The following is a 17,007-nucleotide window of genomic DNA, read 5'->3' on the forward strand; positions in this document are numbered from 1 at the left end:
ATGTCCAGCTAGTGCGGAGGAAGAGATTGGAAATAATTCATGGCTGTGAGCCCTTGGTCTTTCAGTTCTAATTCTGTGTGCAAGACCTCTGGCTGGCCTTGCTGTTTAATTAAACAAATATGGTCCTTATTTTTAAGACATTCTGACCTGTCTGAATTGAATTCTAGAACGGGAAGTAAGAAGACAAGTACACCAGAGCCTATGATGGTCATGTGTTCCTGTCACTCTGGACTTGTAGTTCCCCACTCTGCTACACAATGGAAATCTCTGGAGAATCTCTAGAAATCCTGGTGCCCAGACCACAGCCCAGAACCATTAAGTCAGGATCGCTGGGGTGAGTCCAGGTGATCCTGAGGCATGAGGGCTGAAACTCACTGCTTTTGTCTCTCTAGTACAAGGACTGGCAGGGCAAGAGCTGGGGGCCCATGGGCACATGGCTGCTGATGAGATCTGGGGTCTGATGTTTCTGCTGCACTGTTGAAATGCAGCCTGGGCCAGGATTGTGAACGCTGCCGGTGGTAGGGAGCATGGAGTCTGAGCCATTTCCCATCCAGGATGGTCTCTGAGCCCCTCACACACTTGCATGCGGTAATGACAGGGTGTGGGTGGGGTGGGGCCTGGGAAGAAATGCTACAGAATAGGGTGGAGAGCACGCTCTGCCCCAAGACATAGCTCCTTACATGCATAGACCTCAACACAAAAGGCACCATTTCCAACTCATTCACTTTATGGGCCCCAGTTAAGTGATGAAGCTCTGTCTGTATTGGGATTTTGATTACTGTGGGCTCCCAGAAAGGAGGGCACGCTACAGATATACCATTAAAAAAAAGCAAAATCACACCTCATGGTGTTCGGCCAGCTCTCACCACAGAGGCCACTTGCCTGTTAATAATTCCTTGGTGTTTGGGCGTTGATAAGGGACTTTAATGGATATTATCTGGGAAAGGATCAGAGCCTGGGCAAGGGTGGAATCTACATGACAGACAGTGAGAGGGAGGCTTGGGGAGGTGACCTGCCCAGTGTCACGCAGAGCAGAGATGGCCTTGGAATTTCCGCCTTTTCCCTCCCAGTTTGGGGCTCTTTCTCTTTCCCTGGGAGGGTTTCTGAACACAGAAGAGAGCTGGAAGGTTTCTCCGAGTGGGGCTGGAGGGCTGGGAGAGGCAGGACCTCTTCCTAACACCTCTTGGAGAAGACAGACTTGTGGTTATGGGGGTCGCACCATGGTTCCTTTCCAGATGGGAATACTTCCAAACTCAGGGATTAAGCAAGATTAAAAACAAAAAGGCCCTCTAGAAAGGGGTTAACCTCATTTCCTCAGACGTAAAAACTGTCCTTGGCAGTTGGAAACAGCAGAGTTGACTCCACGGATGACTGATGCCCCTTACGGGGGTTATATACCTGTCCACGCCTGCCCCTGGCACGGATTTAAACATTCCATGCTGTTCCATGAATCCTAAATCAAGTAGATTCATCCTGGCCCTTGGTGAAGCCTAAGAGCTGGCGAGGCTTATGTTAAATTGCCCTCTCTGGGCTCCTGCTCCCGAGCTGACAGTCACAAATTCCCCTTAATGAGCACTCCTGAAGTAACCAAGGCAGCGCTGTGAGCTAAATTAAGATTCGAGAGCCCAGGCAGGGAGAGGGAGGTGTTTGCTTTGGCTGAGAAGGTGCCTGAGCCCCGGCCTGTGTGTTTGCCTGGGTGCCCTGATAAGTGGGCTGCATATTAAGTGCCACATGGTGGGACCAGAACCATCTGCTGTATGTCCAGGAGGTCACGCCTGCTGGCCCTTTGAGACCTGGTGGCAGAGGGACCCCGTGTCAACCTGTCTTTGGCTTCCTTTGTGGCCCCATGGTCACTGAAAAGCCAGAATGAATATTCTTCCTTTTGGAATAAAAATTGAGCTGTGGAAGTTTTGTTTGCTTTGATGAATTACTTCCAGGCTGCTGTTTATTTGGAGAGGAAAGCTCCCCAGCTGCAGGGCGGGTAGAGGCTGCGGTCACTCCCCTCCTGTCAATGCTGGTTCCTGTTCCTGAGGCCGAGAGAACTCCTGACAGCAGACTGGGCACATCTTGGTAGTTGCAGCTTTTCAAGACAGTGTGGCCCAGTGGGGAGAGAGCAGAAACCTGGGTTATGCTGGCTCTGTCATTTATCAGCTGTGTAACCTTGGGCAAGTGATACAACTTCTGTGTGCCTCAGTTTCCTCACCTGTCAACAGGGGATCATAATCTTGGCCCTGCATGCCTTACAGGAGCGTTAAGAGCATCAAATGAAACAATAAAAATGAAAACATTTATAAATGGTAATTTGCCGTACATATTTTAATAAAAGTGCCTGCCCTTCAATCCAGCTCTCTGCACTGCCTGGGGACAGTGTTAGCAGGAGGATGCCACTCTGATAGGGACCTGGACTTCTGCCTTTTCTGTTTGGAGAGAGTTAGATGGTCACATCTCTTATATGTACAAAAGCTTAGTGAATGTAACTTAAAGATATTGCTGCTTGTAGGCTTCTTGAGGGAAGGAATGATGGTTGGTTTCTATGGATTTGTTATAGGGGAAGGGATATCCCAGCTCCAAAGGATATCGTGTGTATCCAAGCCTTCCTCCACTTGTGTCCCGGACACTGTCCCCCTCTACTTTCTCAAGGAAGTTTTTCCTGCAGCTCTGCTCCCCTTTCCCACCACAGCATCAATTTCCCTCTCTCTGCATGTTTCAGCACATGAGCATGTCTTAACATGCAAAGCATCCCTCTGGGCTCCTGCTTCCCTTTAGCTCCAGCCCCAGTGTTCTGCTCCTGTCACTGCTCCACCCCCTGGAGGAGTTGTATCTGCTCACTGCCTCAGCCTCTTTCCCTTCCATCCTCTCCCCAGCCACTCCCAGTCCCCTGGCTAAATGGTGCTTGTCCATGACCACACTGACATGCAAAACGGCTAGTGGTCCACATTCCATCCTGCCACACTCTACTGGCCTGTCTCCCCTTGGAGCTTGTGCTTCTCCAGCTTGTGCCTGAGGCCATACCCACTTATCTGCTGTTTCTTCTTGCACCCTGGCAGTTCCTTCTCAGCATCTCTGCTTCCTCTCTCTCTGCAACTGTTGGAGAGCCCCTCTCAGCAATTTGAATACCTCCATCTCTGCTCTTCAGAAGACATTGTACTCAGTCCTATGGCTTCAGACACCAACCAGACATGATGACTTGCATATTTCTTTTTCTAGTTTAGACTTTCTCTCTGAGCTTCACTCACGCTCACCTGTCTACTTGACACCTCCTCTTGGACATCAAACGTCATCTGAAACTTCAAACGGTGCAGCCAGAACTCTCCATCCCTCCAGCTCCTTGCCTCTGATGGTCATGCCTCCCTGCCTCTCTCATTTCAGTAAACGGCACTGCCATTCTCTTCGCTGCTCAGATCCAAAGCCCAGGAGGTGCCCTGACTCTCCTCTTTCTCTTGCATCTCACATTCAGTCTACTGGTGAGTCCAAGCCACAGTCATCCCTTGCTGGCACTTTCATGGTAGCCTGGTAACTGGTCTACCCTTGGCCCCTACAATCTACACTACATATGACAGACAAAGTGAGCTTTTTAAAGCATCAATCACATCATATCACTCCATGGTTAAAATTATTCAGTGAGTTTCCACTGTATCCAGAATAAAATCCAAATCTCTTTCCCCTGTGCATAAGGCTGGTGTGACTTGGCCCTTGTGCTCTTGCTCCCTGCCCTCCAGCCACTCTGGCCCCCTTCCCACCCTGTGGCCAAGCAAAGCTCCTTCCCCTTCAGGCTTCTCGCTTTCCGCTCTGTCTGCTAGGACTGTGCATTCCCAGAACGCGGCGTGGCTGCTCCATTCTCATGATGCAGCTGTCAGTTTAAAGTTATCTTCTCCAGCAAGGCCTCCCCAACCTACCCAGCTAAAAGCAGTCTTTCCAGTTAGTGTCTACAACATTACATAGTTTAGCTGTTTCATAGCACTTATTATCCCCTCAAACGATCTTACTTATTTGTTGATGTGTTCATTGTCTATCTCCTTCCTCCCCCTAGAATGTCAATTTCTCACGTGCTGGGTTCTGTCTTGTTCTCTGCTGTAGCCCCAGCACTAGTAGTAGTGCCTGGCATAAGGCACCCAACACATACAGTGTTTGCTGACTGATTGGCTGTTCATTGCTGTTCAGTGCCTGATACCTATCATCAGAGCATTTGGGGCATAGATGGGGACTTGGAGATCACTGAATCCAGTTTTTTTTTTTTTTTTTTTTGACAAGGAAACTGAGAATGAGACAAGATCACAGCAGAGCTGGGGCTGTCTCAGGCCTAAGAAAGGACCTAACAGTGTTGCTGAGGCTGCTGGTCCTGGTGGTGAAGAGAGGATAGTAAGTAAGCAGGCTGGCGGCCAAGCAAGGCAAGGACAGCAGGACCAAGGCCGGCTCTCAGTTGCGGTGCTCCATCCATGCACAAACCTCTTCCTGCCCAAACTGCACATAGCTGGTGAAGAAGCTGAGTGCAGGCCCCGCAGGGCAGGCATCAGTCATTATACATCCAATCTGCCAGCCCATACCATCATGGCGGGGGCGCCTTTCTGGCAATGTGAAGGCAATGTTAAGCCTGCCTAGTAGCCTTTGGGTTATGGGGAGGAGGCTAAGACAAAACGCAGGCCTGGAGTAAGGGGCCCTGGGGCTTGCCCTGTGGGTGTGTGGGGGATGAAAGGCACAAAGAGAAAAGGCCCAGCCACAGCAGATGGGAGATGGGCAGCTGCCAAGAGGACGGGGCTGGGGGTGGAGGGGGCAGTGATGCAGGCCAAGAAGAGCCTTCTCTTCCTGTTGTCTGACACGCCACACTTACTTCCTCTGTGATTGTTATGGTGTCCTCAGGCCTGGGCCTTCAAGTGGTGTTTACACTCACAGCTCTTTGGCAAGAACCACACTCTGACAGGGGAGTGAGACTTCAAGCCAGGGGTTCAACGAGTTACCAAAACATCACTTAGCCCCTTCCTGTTTGTAGAAGGCTGAGCAGAGGAGACAGCTGACTTTGGGAACAGAGAACAAAGGAGCTGAAGATCTGGAAGAGACAGAGAGCAAGCTCTGCCAAGAGGGGCAGGAGCACCTGGGCCACCCACACACTTGGGCCTGTCTTGGTGTTTCTGATGCTGCCCCTTGAGGCTTTCTCGAGAAGGAATCAGAGGCTGGGCACATGTGAGTGATGGGTAGGCCAGTCCTGTGGCTTCAGGAACATGCAGGAAACTCCCTACTCCCCTCCCACCTCACCGTGTGCTCCCCACAAGTGTTGGTGACCTGCTGCCTGGGAGGAGCCACCGAGGGAGGTGCACTTACATTGCTTCTGCAGAATGCTTTGTCTGGCCTTGATGAAGGCCAGGATGTCCGAGTCTGTCTGGCTGTCTCCGGTGAGAGGGATGGACGACACTGGCCTCTTGGGGATGCTGGAGGAAACCACGTGTCACATTTTACTACACTTTACAACTGGACTCACCACTTACCTTTCCAAAATGCTTTTCGATTTTTGGTGACTGATCTTACCCAGAAAGCTACATGACTGGGCTGGCCTGCTTCTCACTCCCTCCTACCTTCTCTGTGTGGCAGCCACACTAAGCCTCTTGTCATGCAAATTGGGTCAAGTCACTCCCTGCCATAGACCCTGATATGGTTTGGCGGTGTCTTCACCCAAATCTCATCTTGAAATGTAGCTCCCATAATTTCCACGTGTTGTGGGAGGGACCCGGTGGGAGACAACTGAGTCATGGGGACGGTTTCCCCCATACTGTTCTCATGGTAGTGAATAAGTCTCGTGAGATCTGAAGGTTTCATAAGAGGTTTCCCCTCTCACTTGGCTTTCATTCTTTCTTGGTTGTCACCATGTAAGACGTGCCTTTCACCATGATTGTGAGGCCTCCCCAGTGACATGAACTGTGAGTGTGAGTCCATTAAACCTCTTTTTCTTTATAAATTACCCAGTCTCTGGTATGTCTTTATCAGCAGTGTGAAAACAGACTGATACAGACCCTTTAGTGGCTTTTCACCACTGGTGGAATAAAACTCAAACTCTGTCCCATGACCTACCAGGCTGTGTGTGATATGACCCCAGGTCAGGGGCTCCAGCTGCCCCCTTTTCTTTCAGTGACTTGCATTTACCAAGCCACTTCCAGCCGCAGGGCCTTTGCTCTGATGCTTCCTCTCCCTGGACTGCCCTCCCCACCAACCGTCACATGGCAGCTGCGCTTTCTCTCACTGCCTTCTCTATCCTCTTACCACCACCACTCCTGTCCTCCCATCCCCGATTTACCCAAACCAGCACCCCTTAACCTGGGGCCCGTCAACTTCTGCGCCCAGCTTAGATGTCATATCGTTCAGTACTGTGTCCTCAGAGCACCCTCATTCCCCATGTGGCTTAACTAGTTGACCTCAAGGCAGAGATTACTATTTTCCTTTCTCTCCTTAAAAACAGAACCATATTTAGCTAAGTTGCCACAGACAACTAAAAAAACTACCTTTCCCAGACTCCTTTGCTGCGATGTGTGGCCAGGTGACCAGGTGCTGGCCAATGAGGTTTGTAAGTAGAAGTGTGTGGGAATCTCCTTAGAAAGGGAGGGCTGCGTGTGCCCTCCCCCATCACCTTTTCCATCCAGCTTCTCCATATAGCATTCCCCTTCAGCAAACTCAGAGCAGTACACTTGCCTGGCCTTGCCAGCTTTCCGTCCGTCCTCACCCGTGTGCCTCTGCACAGCAGGAGGCGGTAGCCACTTCCTTAGAAGGCAGTAAGGACGGTATGTAACAAGGGGCTGGCCATTCCCACAGGTAGTTTTGGGTGTTGGCTTTCCCACTGCAGCCCAGCCGGAAGCACTAAAGCAGAGTCCAGGCAGGCAGGGCAGAGGCTGTGCTGGTGAAAGAGGCTGAGTAGCCATTCTAGCCAGAGGATACAAATGCCTATGGTGCTGATCAACTCTGCCAAGCCTGGAAGCAAATGCTGCTGCGTCTTCAGGCCAGGCTTGTCAGCTCCCTGCCCTGCTCTGTGGTGGGGCTGCCCTGGGCTGGCTCTTTCCCTTTCTGGCCCCCAGGTACATCTATTCACCAGAAGATATGAAACAACTCTGCCCAACACAGGGCCCTGGTGACTGAGAGAAAACCTCCCCGCTTTGAGTTGGCCTGTGTGAGAGATTTTCCAGGGAATTCCCAGGGGACCAGGGCAGAGGCCAGACCTGGGTTCTGTCTGTGTGGCTACTGGACGAGGGGCTTTTTCGGGGAGTAGACTGGAGATGGAGGCCCACTCCGCCCACTGCAGGGGCTGTCACAGGCATAACAGGAGAAGACCACAGACCTGTCTTCCAGTGGGGTGCTGGTGCTGCTCTGTTTCTGGCTGTGTGGACTGGGGCAAGGCGAGGGCAGGATTTTCCTGGCATTCACATCACTGCAAAACACAAACCAACAAAAGCAAAAGGAATGGGGGCAAATTTATAGAAGAGAAATTCAGGGTTTATATCTAGGAGCCACTATGCACTGAATGTGTCCTCTCAAAATCCCTATGTGGACACCCTAATTCCCAGTGTGATGGCATTGGGCAGTGAGGCCTTTGGGAGGTGATTAGATTTAGATGAGGTCCTGAGGGTAGGGCCCCCACACTGGGATTAGTGTCCTTATAGGTATAAGAAGAGGATGAGAAACTACAGTGCATGCTCTCTCTCTCAATCTCTCCCTCTCCCTGTCTCTCTCTCTCTGTCTTCTATGTGAGCACACAGCAAGAAGGAGGTGCCCGCAAGCGAGGAAGGAAGCCCTCAGCAGGAACTGAATCTGCTGTGCTATGGACTGGAGGTTTGTGTCCCTGAAAAGTCATGTGTTGAACCTAATCTCCAATGTAATGGTAGTAGAGGTGGGGCCTTTGGGTGGTGATTAGGTCATGAAGGTAGAACTCTCATGAATGGGATTAGAGTCCTTATAAAAGAGACATCGGAGAGCTCCCTTGTCCCTTCCACCATGTGAGGATGCATCGAGAAGACAGCTGTCTATGAACGGGGAAGGGGGTCCTCACCAGACATCAAATCTGCCAGTGCCTTGATCTTGGACTTCCCAGCCTCTAGAACTGTGGAAAATAAACGTTTGTTGTTGGAGCCACTCAGTCTATAGTATTTTGTTATCGCAGCCTGAGCAGACTAAGACAAGAGCCAAGAGTCCTGTCTTGGATGGTTTACACAGTAATTTTCTTTTTTTCTTTTTTTTTGAGATGGAGTTTCACTCTTGTTGCCCAAGCTGGAGTGCAGTGGCATGATCTTGGCTCACTGCAACCTCCACTTCCTGGGTTCAAGCGATCCTTCTGCCTCAGCTGTCCAAGTAGCTGGGATTACAAGTGTGCATCACAACACCTGGCTAATTTTTTGTGTTTTTAGTAGAGATGGGGTTTCACCATGTTGGCCAGACTGGTCTTGAACTCCTGACCTCAGGTGATCCACCCACCTTGGCCTCCCAAAGTGCTGGGATTACAGGCGTGAGCCACTGTGCCCGGCCTACACAGTAATTTTCATTGTTAGAGCATGCATCTGTTGGCTGTAGAAGCTGAACAACAAACGATGGCCACATCTGTCACTGATAGACGTGCCAGGTTCTGTGAAAGTGCTCTGCAAACATCATGCCATTTAATCCTCTCAATGACCTAAGAGGTAGATATCATCGTCTCCATTTTATACATGAGAAAACTGAGGCTTAGAAAGATTTAAGAAATTCTAAAAGTTATCCAGCTGGTAAGTGGCAGAATCTGGAGCTACTCAGGATTCTTTGAGGTTTCAGAACCTGTGCTCTCAGCCACAGTGCCTTCTAACTGGGCTTGACTCTGTGGCATTCTAGGAACACACACTGGCCTACCCCTGACCATGCTACCCCTGACCATGCTGGGACCTAGCTTCATGCTGAGTGAGGAGTCAGATCCAACAGCTCACTAGATGCAGCTGTGCCTGCTCACCTAGGCTGCTGACATGTGTGCCTTGCCTCGGATTCCTGGCCGAGTGCAGTGGAACCCAGAAGCTCCTCTTGGGAGGTGAAGAGGCACGTGGACATGGCTGGTTGGAGGCCAGTGTATTCCACATGCCTGTGGTGACAAGGTCCCTACTCTAAGTTGTGCTGTAAGGAGATCTTCCTTGCTTCCTGCCTGGAGACAACATCAGAGCTGGAAGAGGCCTAAGAAGTCATCTGGGTATAACCCTCCTTTTACACCCTGGGGACACTTGGGCTGAGAGGCAGGCTAGGGTTAGAGACAAGTGAGCCGGCTCTGCGGAGTCTGCATCTTCAGTGCAAGGTGCTCCACAGACCTGACAAACTGCGTGTCTCACTCATGAGTATGGCCCCTTCCCCGGCTCTGGCCTTCTGCCTTCCGATCTCAGCCAATGGCAAGGCTGCTTCCGTAGGTCACGACTGTGGTCAAACAAGCAGGAAAAGACATCAGAGCCTGGGGAAACCCCCCTCACCCACCAATGTCCATTTCCTAGCAGTGGAGAGACTTTCCACGAGGTGACCTTCATGGTGGGAAAGCAGGGATCTCTGTGCTGGGTCTGGTGGGGACTGATGTAGGACCAGAGGTAGCCACAAGGTGGCAGGCTCTGCACGCTTTTCTTTAGAGAACAGTGACCAATTCTCAAGGCTCCTGCTGAGTGGTTCCCGGTGCAGCCTGGAGAAGGGAAGGAGAAAGGGCTTTCCATCCTGCAAGTGCTTTCATGACAACGGGTCAAGGTCAGTTTGGAAGCTGTAGCAAATTTGCAAGACCAAGGCACTGGCACAAAAATGGCTCATTCACTCAGTGGCTTCCCAGTGGAGCCTTGGCTCAGGTTCCAGGGAGAGTTCACAGGTGCCAAACTATTGAAAGTTGGGAGGGGGTGGAAGAGGATGGAGAGATGGATGGGGCAGGGTAGAAGGGCACGATCACACTGTGGCCAATGGGGGCATCCAGTACCCTTTGCGGAGGCCCAGCTGCCCCACCCGTTGCCTCAACAGCTCATGCAGGAGGGCAGTGCAATGGAAGGCTGGGGGCTCCCGAGGGAAATGACTCCTCAAACCTGTAAGCTGCTCAAGCATCCTGTTCCTCGATGCCACAGCTTGGTTTCTGTAATTCTGGGGATGATGCCATAAATGACCTCTGCCCTCTCCCTTTGCCCAACCAGCCTTTGACACTGAATTAATTTCTCATGTTGACGCCCCTCTGGAGAGAGAACATACCAGCCATCAGAATGAAGTATTTTTCTTAATAAGGATTAATAAGCCATATTAATAATAATTAGGCCTCCTGGGTTGCCAATCAGAGTGTTTAGTGGGATCAGCTTCCAGGACCTGAGCATCCCTGGGGAAGTGATGAATCAGGTTTCTTTCAGAACCTGATGAGCAGAGGACCAGCGCCCCACCCCCCCAGTTCCCCACCTGCAGCAATTCCACAGGAGCAGCCGCTCTAGAGCTCAGGCAGCAACAGCCACTAGGCCCTCGCTCTCTCACCCTGGCGGCTCTGACTGGGCACTGGAACATTTATCTGCTCACAGAGTGACCGTGTCAGAGGGACCTTTGCACATCTTACAGATGAGGCAAGGGAATCCCAAAGCGGGGAGCTGGCTTGCCCAAGGGTGTGCTGCTCGGAGGGGCCATGACTGGGATTCATGTGATTCAAATCTCAATAAAGGGGACTTGTTGGAGGTGGTCAATTATGATGTGACACACACCTTTGAAGTCCAGGGTTCTCGACTGCAGGGTTAAAGGTCTCTAGGCAAGCACATCCAGGGATCATCTTAAGTTGGAATACCTAAGGAATGTCCAGGAATGCCCAAGGCCAAGACAAGGTGGAAGGAGCACTATTCTGATGGGTGGCACAGCAGGCAGTCCCTGGAGGCCTTGCCCAGGGGCTACTCCTTAGACCTAGTCCACCGTGGACTCTCTCAGAGGTGCTGGCGGATAAAGGCTGGCAGCAGCATGGATCAACAAACAAGCGGTAAAGAGGCAGCCCTGGCTGCAAGGGAGCACAACAAATGTAATGAAGCAGAGAGGAGGAAGAAAAGGAGAAGGGGGATGTAAGGCAGGAATAGAGATAGGCAGAGCCGACGGTGGAGGGAGGGATGGGAGAAGAGGGGAGTGGAGGAGGGAACGAGGCAGGGAGAGGGCAGGGGGAGCAGTGGGTGGAAGGAAGAAAAGGCACTTGCCATGGAGTGTGAAGGTCTAGGTTTAATTTGTGGCTCTTTTTTTTTTTTTTTTTTTTTTTGAGACAGTCTTGCTCTGTCTCCGAGCTGGAGTGCTGTGGTGTGATCTCAGCTCACTGCAACCTCCACCTCCCGGGTTCAAGCGATTCTTCTGCCTCAGCCTCCTGAATAGCTGGGACTACAGGCGCGCACCACCACGGCTGGCTAATTTTTGTCTTTTTAGTAGAGATGAGGTTTCACCATATTGGCCAAGGCTGGTCTTGAACTCCTGACCTCGTGATCCATCCACCTCGGCCTCCCAGAGTGCTGGGATTACAGGTGTGAGCCATCGTGCCTGGCCTAATTTGTGGCTCTTTGTGTTGTTAACTACAGAGTTAAAGCATCTCATTCCCTTTCGGGGCCTCAGTGTCCTCATTTACAGAATGGGGAGGCTGAACTCAGGGTTTCTCAGCTGAAATGGCAAGGGCCAGTCACAGGGAATTCTGGGTTTCCACACTTTAGAAGGTTGGCCTTCTAAGGAAACACAGTTTTGCCCTTTAAAAATCCTGGCCTCTTGGGAAAATCAGACGGTGTGGACACATGGGAAGAGCGGATACCCCAGGCAGGAGGATCTGGTGGTGGGAAGCACATAAAGAAAGCACCTTGTACAAAATATTACAAAATGTGGGCTGGTAAATGCCAACACCTACTAGATAACGTTATGGACATGTGTCCCTAAAAGGCAGTCATTGATCCTAAACACAACTGCCGTGAGGAATGAGGGGAGTGCACGACTCCGACAGGCCTGGGTTTGAGTCCACCACTGATTAGCTGGTGACCCTGGGCAAGCTACTTCATCTCCCTGAGCCTGCATGTTTTCACCTGTAAAGTGGGGGACCATGATAGTAGGCACAATGCTCATGTATTTTGCACCTGGCTCAGGAGGGCCCTCTACAAACGCTAGGAGATATTATCACCGTCAGAGGAGAAGGCCAATGCTGTCTCCCTTGGGAACGTGGGAATGCCAACAGTGAATCCTCCATGCGGGATGTTCACAGGGAATGTCTGAGATGCCGTGATGGCCTGAGACAGGGTTCCCTACCCGGCTTACCATGGCAGAGTTCTGTGGGCCCGTTACTACCAGCATCTGAAGCAAGTGGCAAGGATTTCTTTGTCAGAGGTGGAGCCCCTAGAGCTCTTCCTTTCCAGTCTCTGGCGGGGTTACTTTTCCTCTCACCTGCCTAGTGTGACCATCCCATCCACAAACCCTGGCCTCCAACAACTGTTGGAGGAGGAAATAGGGGGCAGCCAGCCACTCGAGTTGAGGTGTTTTAACAAACACCGTTCAGGACACTCAGTGATCTCTGCCGAGGAATTAGAGCATCCAACCAGCACGCCGGCAGCTACCACAGGGGACAGGGCTGAACAGCGCTCTAGGGCTGCCTGAGAGCCATCTTCCCCAAGACCCTCCTGCCAGCAGTCACCGAAGGGGCTTGGGGTGGGGGTGGGGACTCTGGGAGCAGGATTTTCGGAAAAGCTCCTGTGGGTGATCTGATGCACACCTTTCAAATTCAAGGTTCTGAACACTAGGATTAAACTTTTTTTTTTTTTTTTTGCAAGCACAGTATATTTCTTTTCTTTCTTTCTTTTTTTTTTCTTTTTGAGACAGGGTCTCACTCTGTCACCCAGACTAGAGTGCAGTGGTGCAGATCTTGGCTTACTACAGCCTTGACCTTCTGCGCTCAAAAGATCCTCCCATCTCAGCCTCCTGAGTAGCTGGGGCTACAGGCATGTGCCACCACGCCCAGCTATGGATTTGTGGGGAGGGAAGGATATTTTCATATTTTGTTGTAGAGATGGGGTTTCACCTTGTTACCCAGGCTGGTGTTGAACTCCTGGCTCAAGCGATCCACCTGCTTTAGCCTCCCAAAGTACTGGTATTACAGGCATGAACCACTGTCCCTGGGCAAGCATAGTATATTTCTACCTTGCATCTATCGGGCCCCTTGCTGACACACCTGCCCCCCCCCACCCACACACACACATGCACACATACACACTTCAATGTCTTTGAAGCCAAAAGAAAAATGAGAGACAGGGCTTTCTATTCGCTGAGCAGGATATTGCTACCAGTAGAAGCTACCCAAGAGATCAGAAAAGAGGGTAGAGAAATGGCCAGGGGTTCTGAGCCTCACAGCTGAAAGGAGAGCTTATTCTCATGGGGCAGATACACGAGGGGCTCAGCACAGAGCCAGAGCAATGGTTGAGGAAGCTGAGTCCTCCTGGTTGTGTTTTTCAGATGTGCTGTGTGGAGTCCTGGAGTTTCAGCGAGAGGGCTCCGTGTGTGGAAGGTGCAGGTATACAGGGGTTGGAATTCAAATTTACCGGCCTCTAGAGGTTGGCAGGTGCCCAAGTGAATGCATGGAGTGGGTCAGGTGCAGGGCACAAATGCTAAGCTGCCTGCATTGCCATGGCATAGTGCGGCTGCCTAGTTATTCTGCTTCTGCAGTTTTAAAAATCAATAGACTATTATTTAGAGAAGTTTTAAGTTCACAGACAATTGAGCAGATAGTACAGAGAATTCCCTTATACTCCTCTTCCCCACCTTACAGTTTTCCTTATTATTAACATTTTGTATGAGTGTGATACATTTGTTATAACTGGTGAATGAATATTGATACATTATTATGAACTAAAGTCCATAGTTTATGCAGGGGTTCACTCTTTGTGCTGTACAGCTCTATGGATTTTGACAAATGCATGACATCATCTATGCAACATTAAAATATCATACAGAATAGTTTCACTGCCCCCAAAATTCCCTGTGCTCCATCTATTCATCCTTTCCTCCCTACACATCCATGACAACCACTGACTATTTCACTGTGTCCATAATTTTGCCTTTTCCAGAATGTTATATAGTTGGAATCATACAATACGTAGTCTTTTCATATGAGCATCTTTCAGTAAGCAATATGCATTGCAGGTTCATCACTTTTCATGGCCTGATAGCTCTTTTTTTTTTTTTTTTTTTTTTTTGAGACAGAGTCTTGCTCTGTCACCCAGGCTGGAGTGCAGTGGCTTGATCTTGGCTCACTGCCACCTCTGCCTCCTCGGTTCAAGCGATTCTCCTGTCTCAGCCTTCCAAGTAGCTGGGATTACAGGTGCATGCGAATATCCTTGGCTAATTTTTGTATTTTTAGTAGAGGTTGGGTTTCACCATGTTGGCCAGGCTGCTCTCGAATTCTTGACCTCAAGTGATCCACCCACCTTGGCCTCCCAAAGTGCTGGGATAACAGGCCTCAGCCACTGCACCCAGACTTGATAGCTGAATAATATTCCATGGTTTGTTTATTCATTCACCTTTTGGAGGACATCTTGGTGGCTTTCAGTTTTGGGCAATTATAAATAATTATACATAAAGCTGCTATGAACAATCATATTCTGTTTTTTTTTTTGTGGACATAAGTTTTCACCTCAATTAGGTAAATAACTAAAATGCAATTGCTGGATTGTATGGTAAGATCCTATTTAGCTTTGCAAGAATCCATCAAACTGTCTTCCAAAGTGGCTGCACCATTTTGCACTCCCACAGTAATGAACGAGAGTTCCTATTGCGCCACATCCTCACCGGCATTTGGAATTGTCAGGCTTTTTTTGGATTTTAGCCATTCTAATATGTATGTAGTGATATCTCGTTGTTGTTTTGATTTGTATTTCCCTGTGTGACACAGGATGTTGTGTACCTTGTCATGTACTTATTTGCCATCTATATCGCTTCTTTGGTAAAGTGACTGTTCAGATCTTTTGCCCACTTTTAAATTGGGTTGTTTATTTTCTTATTGTTGAATTTTTAGAGTTTTGTATAGTTTAGATACAAATCCTTTATCAAATATATGTTTTGCAAATATTTTCTCCCAGTCTGTAGCTTGTCTTTTAATTCTTTAAGAAATATCTTTTGCAGAGTGGTGTTTTAATTTTAAATAAAGTCCAACATCAATTTTTTCTTTCATGAATCTACATTGTCTTCCAAAACACCAGGCTAGCCAAACAAAACACATCATGTCAGTTATTGACCCTGGGCTCAGGGGCTCACATAGGAGATGTGTCCTAAAACCAGAATATGAGGCAGTGAGAGGGCACTGGGTCTGGGATGGCGGTGCTGTAGCCCTGGGCAGATGGGCCCAGTGGCTCCTTCCCTAGTGCGGTGTCCGGCATGCAGCAGATGCTGGAGAGATGGACTTCAAGATGGCACTATGCCAGCCACAATGGGCACTGTGCTGTGTGCCAGTTCGTATTGCTAAGTGGAGCTAAGTGTGATGCCCAGACCCATGGGGGTGCCACTGCTCTGCAGCAGGACTGCTACTGAGGGCACACTGACATTGCATGGCCTCTGCTTTCACATGGGTCCAAGCCCAGGTTGATAGATGATGATGGCATGACCAGCCTACATAAGGCTCCTGAGAATGGTCACGTGGGCATTTGCTCCCTCCTGTTGCAACATAGCTTAGCCCTGAAAGCCATCTGGGATGGAAGGCATGGCTAGAATGTGACCTGCTGCCCTGCAGTGGTGACCTGCTGGCTAGCTGAGTTGCCACCCTCCTGTCTCAGGCTGCCCTTGCAGGGTACACAGACCAGGTTTTTAAGCCCCTATCTTGTTCAGCATCCATGCTGCGGGGCAGGAAACTGAGGCTAGAAGACCCAGGGAGACCCCCAGTCTGGCCACTGTGGAAGCAAGGGAGTAGGTTTGGTGGGGCTGAAAGTGTTTAGGCTTGGACAGATGATCATATCCGAAATTGGCTCACGTGAGACATCTATCCATTTGGAAAAAAAGAAGTTATGTCCTTACCTCATCCCATACGCAAAGATACAGTGCAAGATTAAAGATCTAAATGTAAAAACACACAATGATGTAGGAACTAGAAGAAAATATGGAATAGGTGACAAAAGCTGCTTTCTAGCTGAATGACCTTGGTACAAGCCATTTGACCTATTTCTCCATTTTCTCATCTGGAAGTTGTGAATGATTATAACAGGGCCTGGCCTCAAAGTCATGGTGGCCACTAATTGGGTAAGCATTGGAAAAGCCCTTGAGAGAGTGGCCCACGGCAAGCAGCCTAGGACAGGACCCGCTGCCCCACCATGCAATCAGCACTTGCTGCTATACCATGATTTCATTAATTTTAACAGTCTGATAGGTAGAAAAGTGCTATTGCCTTGTTTTAGTTTGCATTGCTAATGACTAGTGAGGTTGAGCACCTGTCTTCCATGAACGGCCCGTCCATGCCCATTTAAAAAATGTTGGCCAGGTGTGGTGCTCACACCTGTAATCCCAGCACTTTGAGAGGCCAAGGTGGGAGGATCACTTGAGTCAAGAAATTCAAGACCAGCCTGGGCAACATGTGAGACTCTTCCTCTACAAACAATTTTTTTTTTTTTAAATTAGCCAGGTACGGTGGCCCATGTCTGTGATCCCAGCTACTCAGGAGGTTGAGGCAGGAGGATTGCCTGAGCCCAGGAGGTCGAGGCTGCTGTGAGCCATGATCACACTGCTGTACTCCAGCATGAGTGAGAGTGAAACCCTGTCTCAAAGAAAAAAAAATGTTTTTCATTTCATTGATCCATAGGAGTTGTTTATATTCTGCGTATTGATCTTTTGTTTTTTATATATACACATATATATGTATCTATATACATTAAACATTTTTTTCTTTAAGTACAAAAACAAAGGCACTCCAAAAAACTAGAATACAGGCTGAAGTGCTGGCACCAACAGCCAGATTGGAGGATCTGGGAAAGTCCAAGGAAAATCTCAACCTGGTTGGTGTTGAGGGCTCACTGGCTGGCCTTTTAATTTTAAGAAGAGTCTTTT

At 49.5% G+C, this 17,007-nt stretch overlaps 2 protein-coding genes across 4 annotated transcripts in view; one reads left to right on the top strand and one right to left on the bottom strand.

The window, feature by feature from the left end:
- KIF6 (kinesin family member 6) overlaps nt 1–17,007 on the bottom strand; it is a 386,393-nt gene that overhangs the window by 8,385 nt on the left and 361,001 nt on the right. For 2 of the 3 annotated variants that reach the window (XM_024248395.3, XM_054558771.2), the window contains 3 exons: nt 8,024–8,074; nt 7,316–7,405; nt 5,317–5,423 (listed from right to left, as the gene is read on the bottom strand). In XM_024248395.3, coding sequence (XP_024104163.3) covers nt 5,317–5,423; nt 7,316–7,405; nt 8,024–8,074 — 248 coding nt within the window. The remainder of the gene's footprint in view (nt 1–5,316; nt 5,424–7,315; nt 7,406–8,023; nt 8,075–17,007) is intronic. The other variant, XM_054558770.2, reaches the window with a different exon arrangement.
- LOC112133786 (ankyrin repeat domain-containing protein 39) lies at nt 15,286–16,044 on the top strand. The gene is given in 2 exon segments (XM_024248399.3): nt 15,286–15,664; nt 15,667–16,044. Coding segments are annotated over 2 exon segments (435 nt in total). The 5' UTR covers nt 15,286–15,288; the 3' UTR covers nt 15,726–16,044.

This window comes from Pongo abelii, chromosome 5 (genome assembly GCF_028885655.2).
Source record: "Pongo abelii isolate AG06213 chromosome 5, NHGRI_mPonAbe1-v2.0_pri, whole genome shotgun sequence".
Taxonomy (NCBI): domain Eukaryota; kingdom Metazoa; phylum Chordata; class Mammalia; order Primates; family Hominidae; genus Pongo; species Pongo abelii.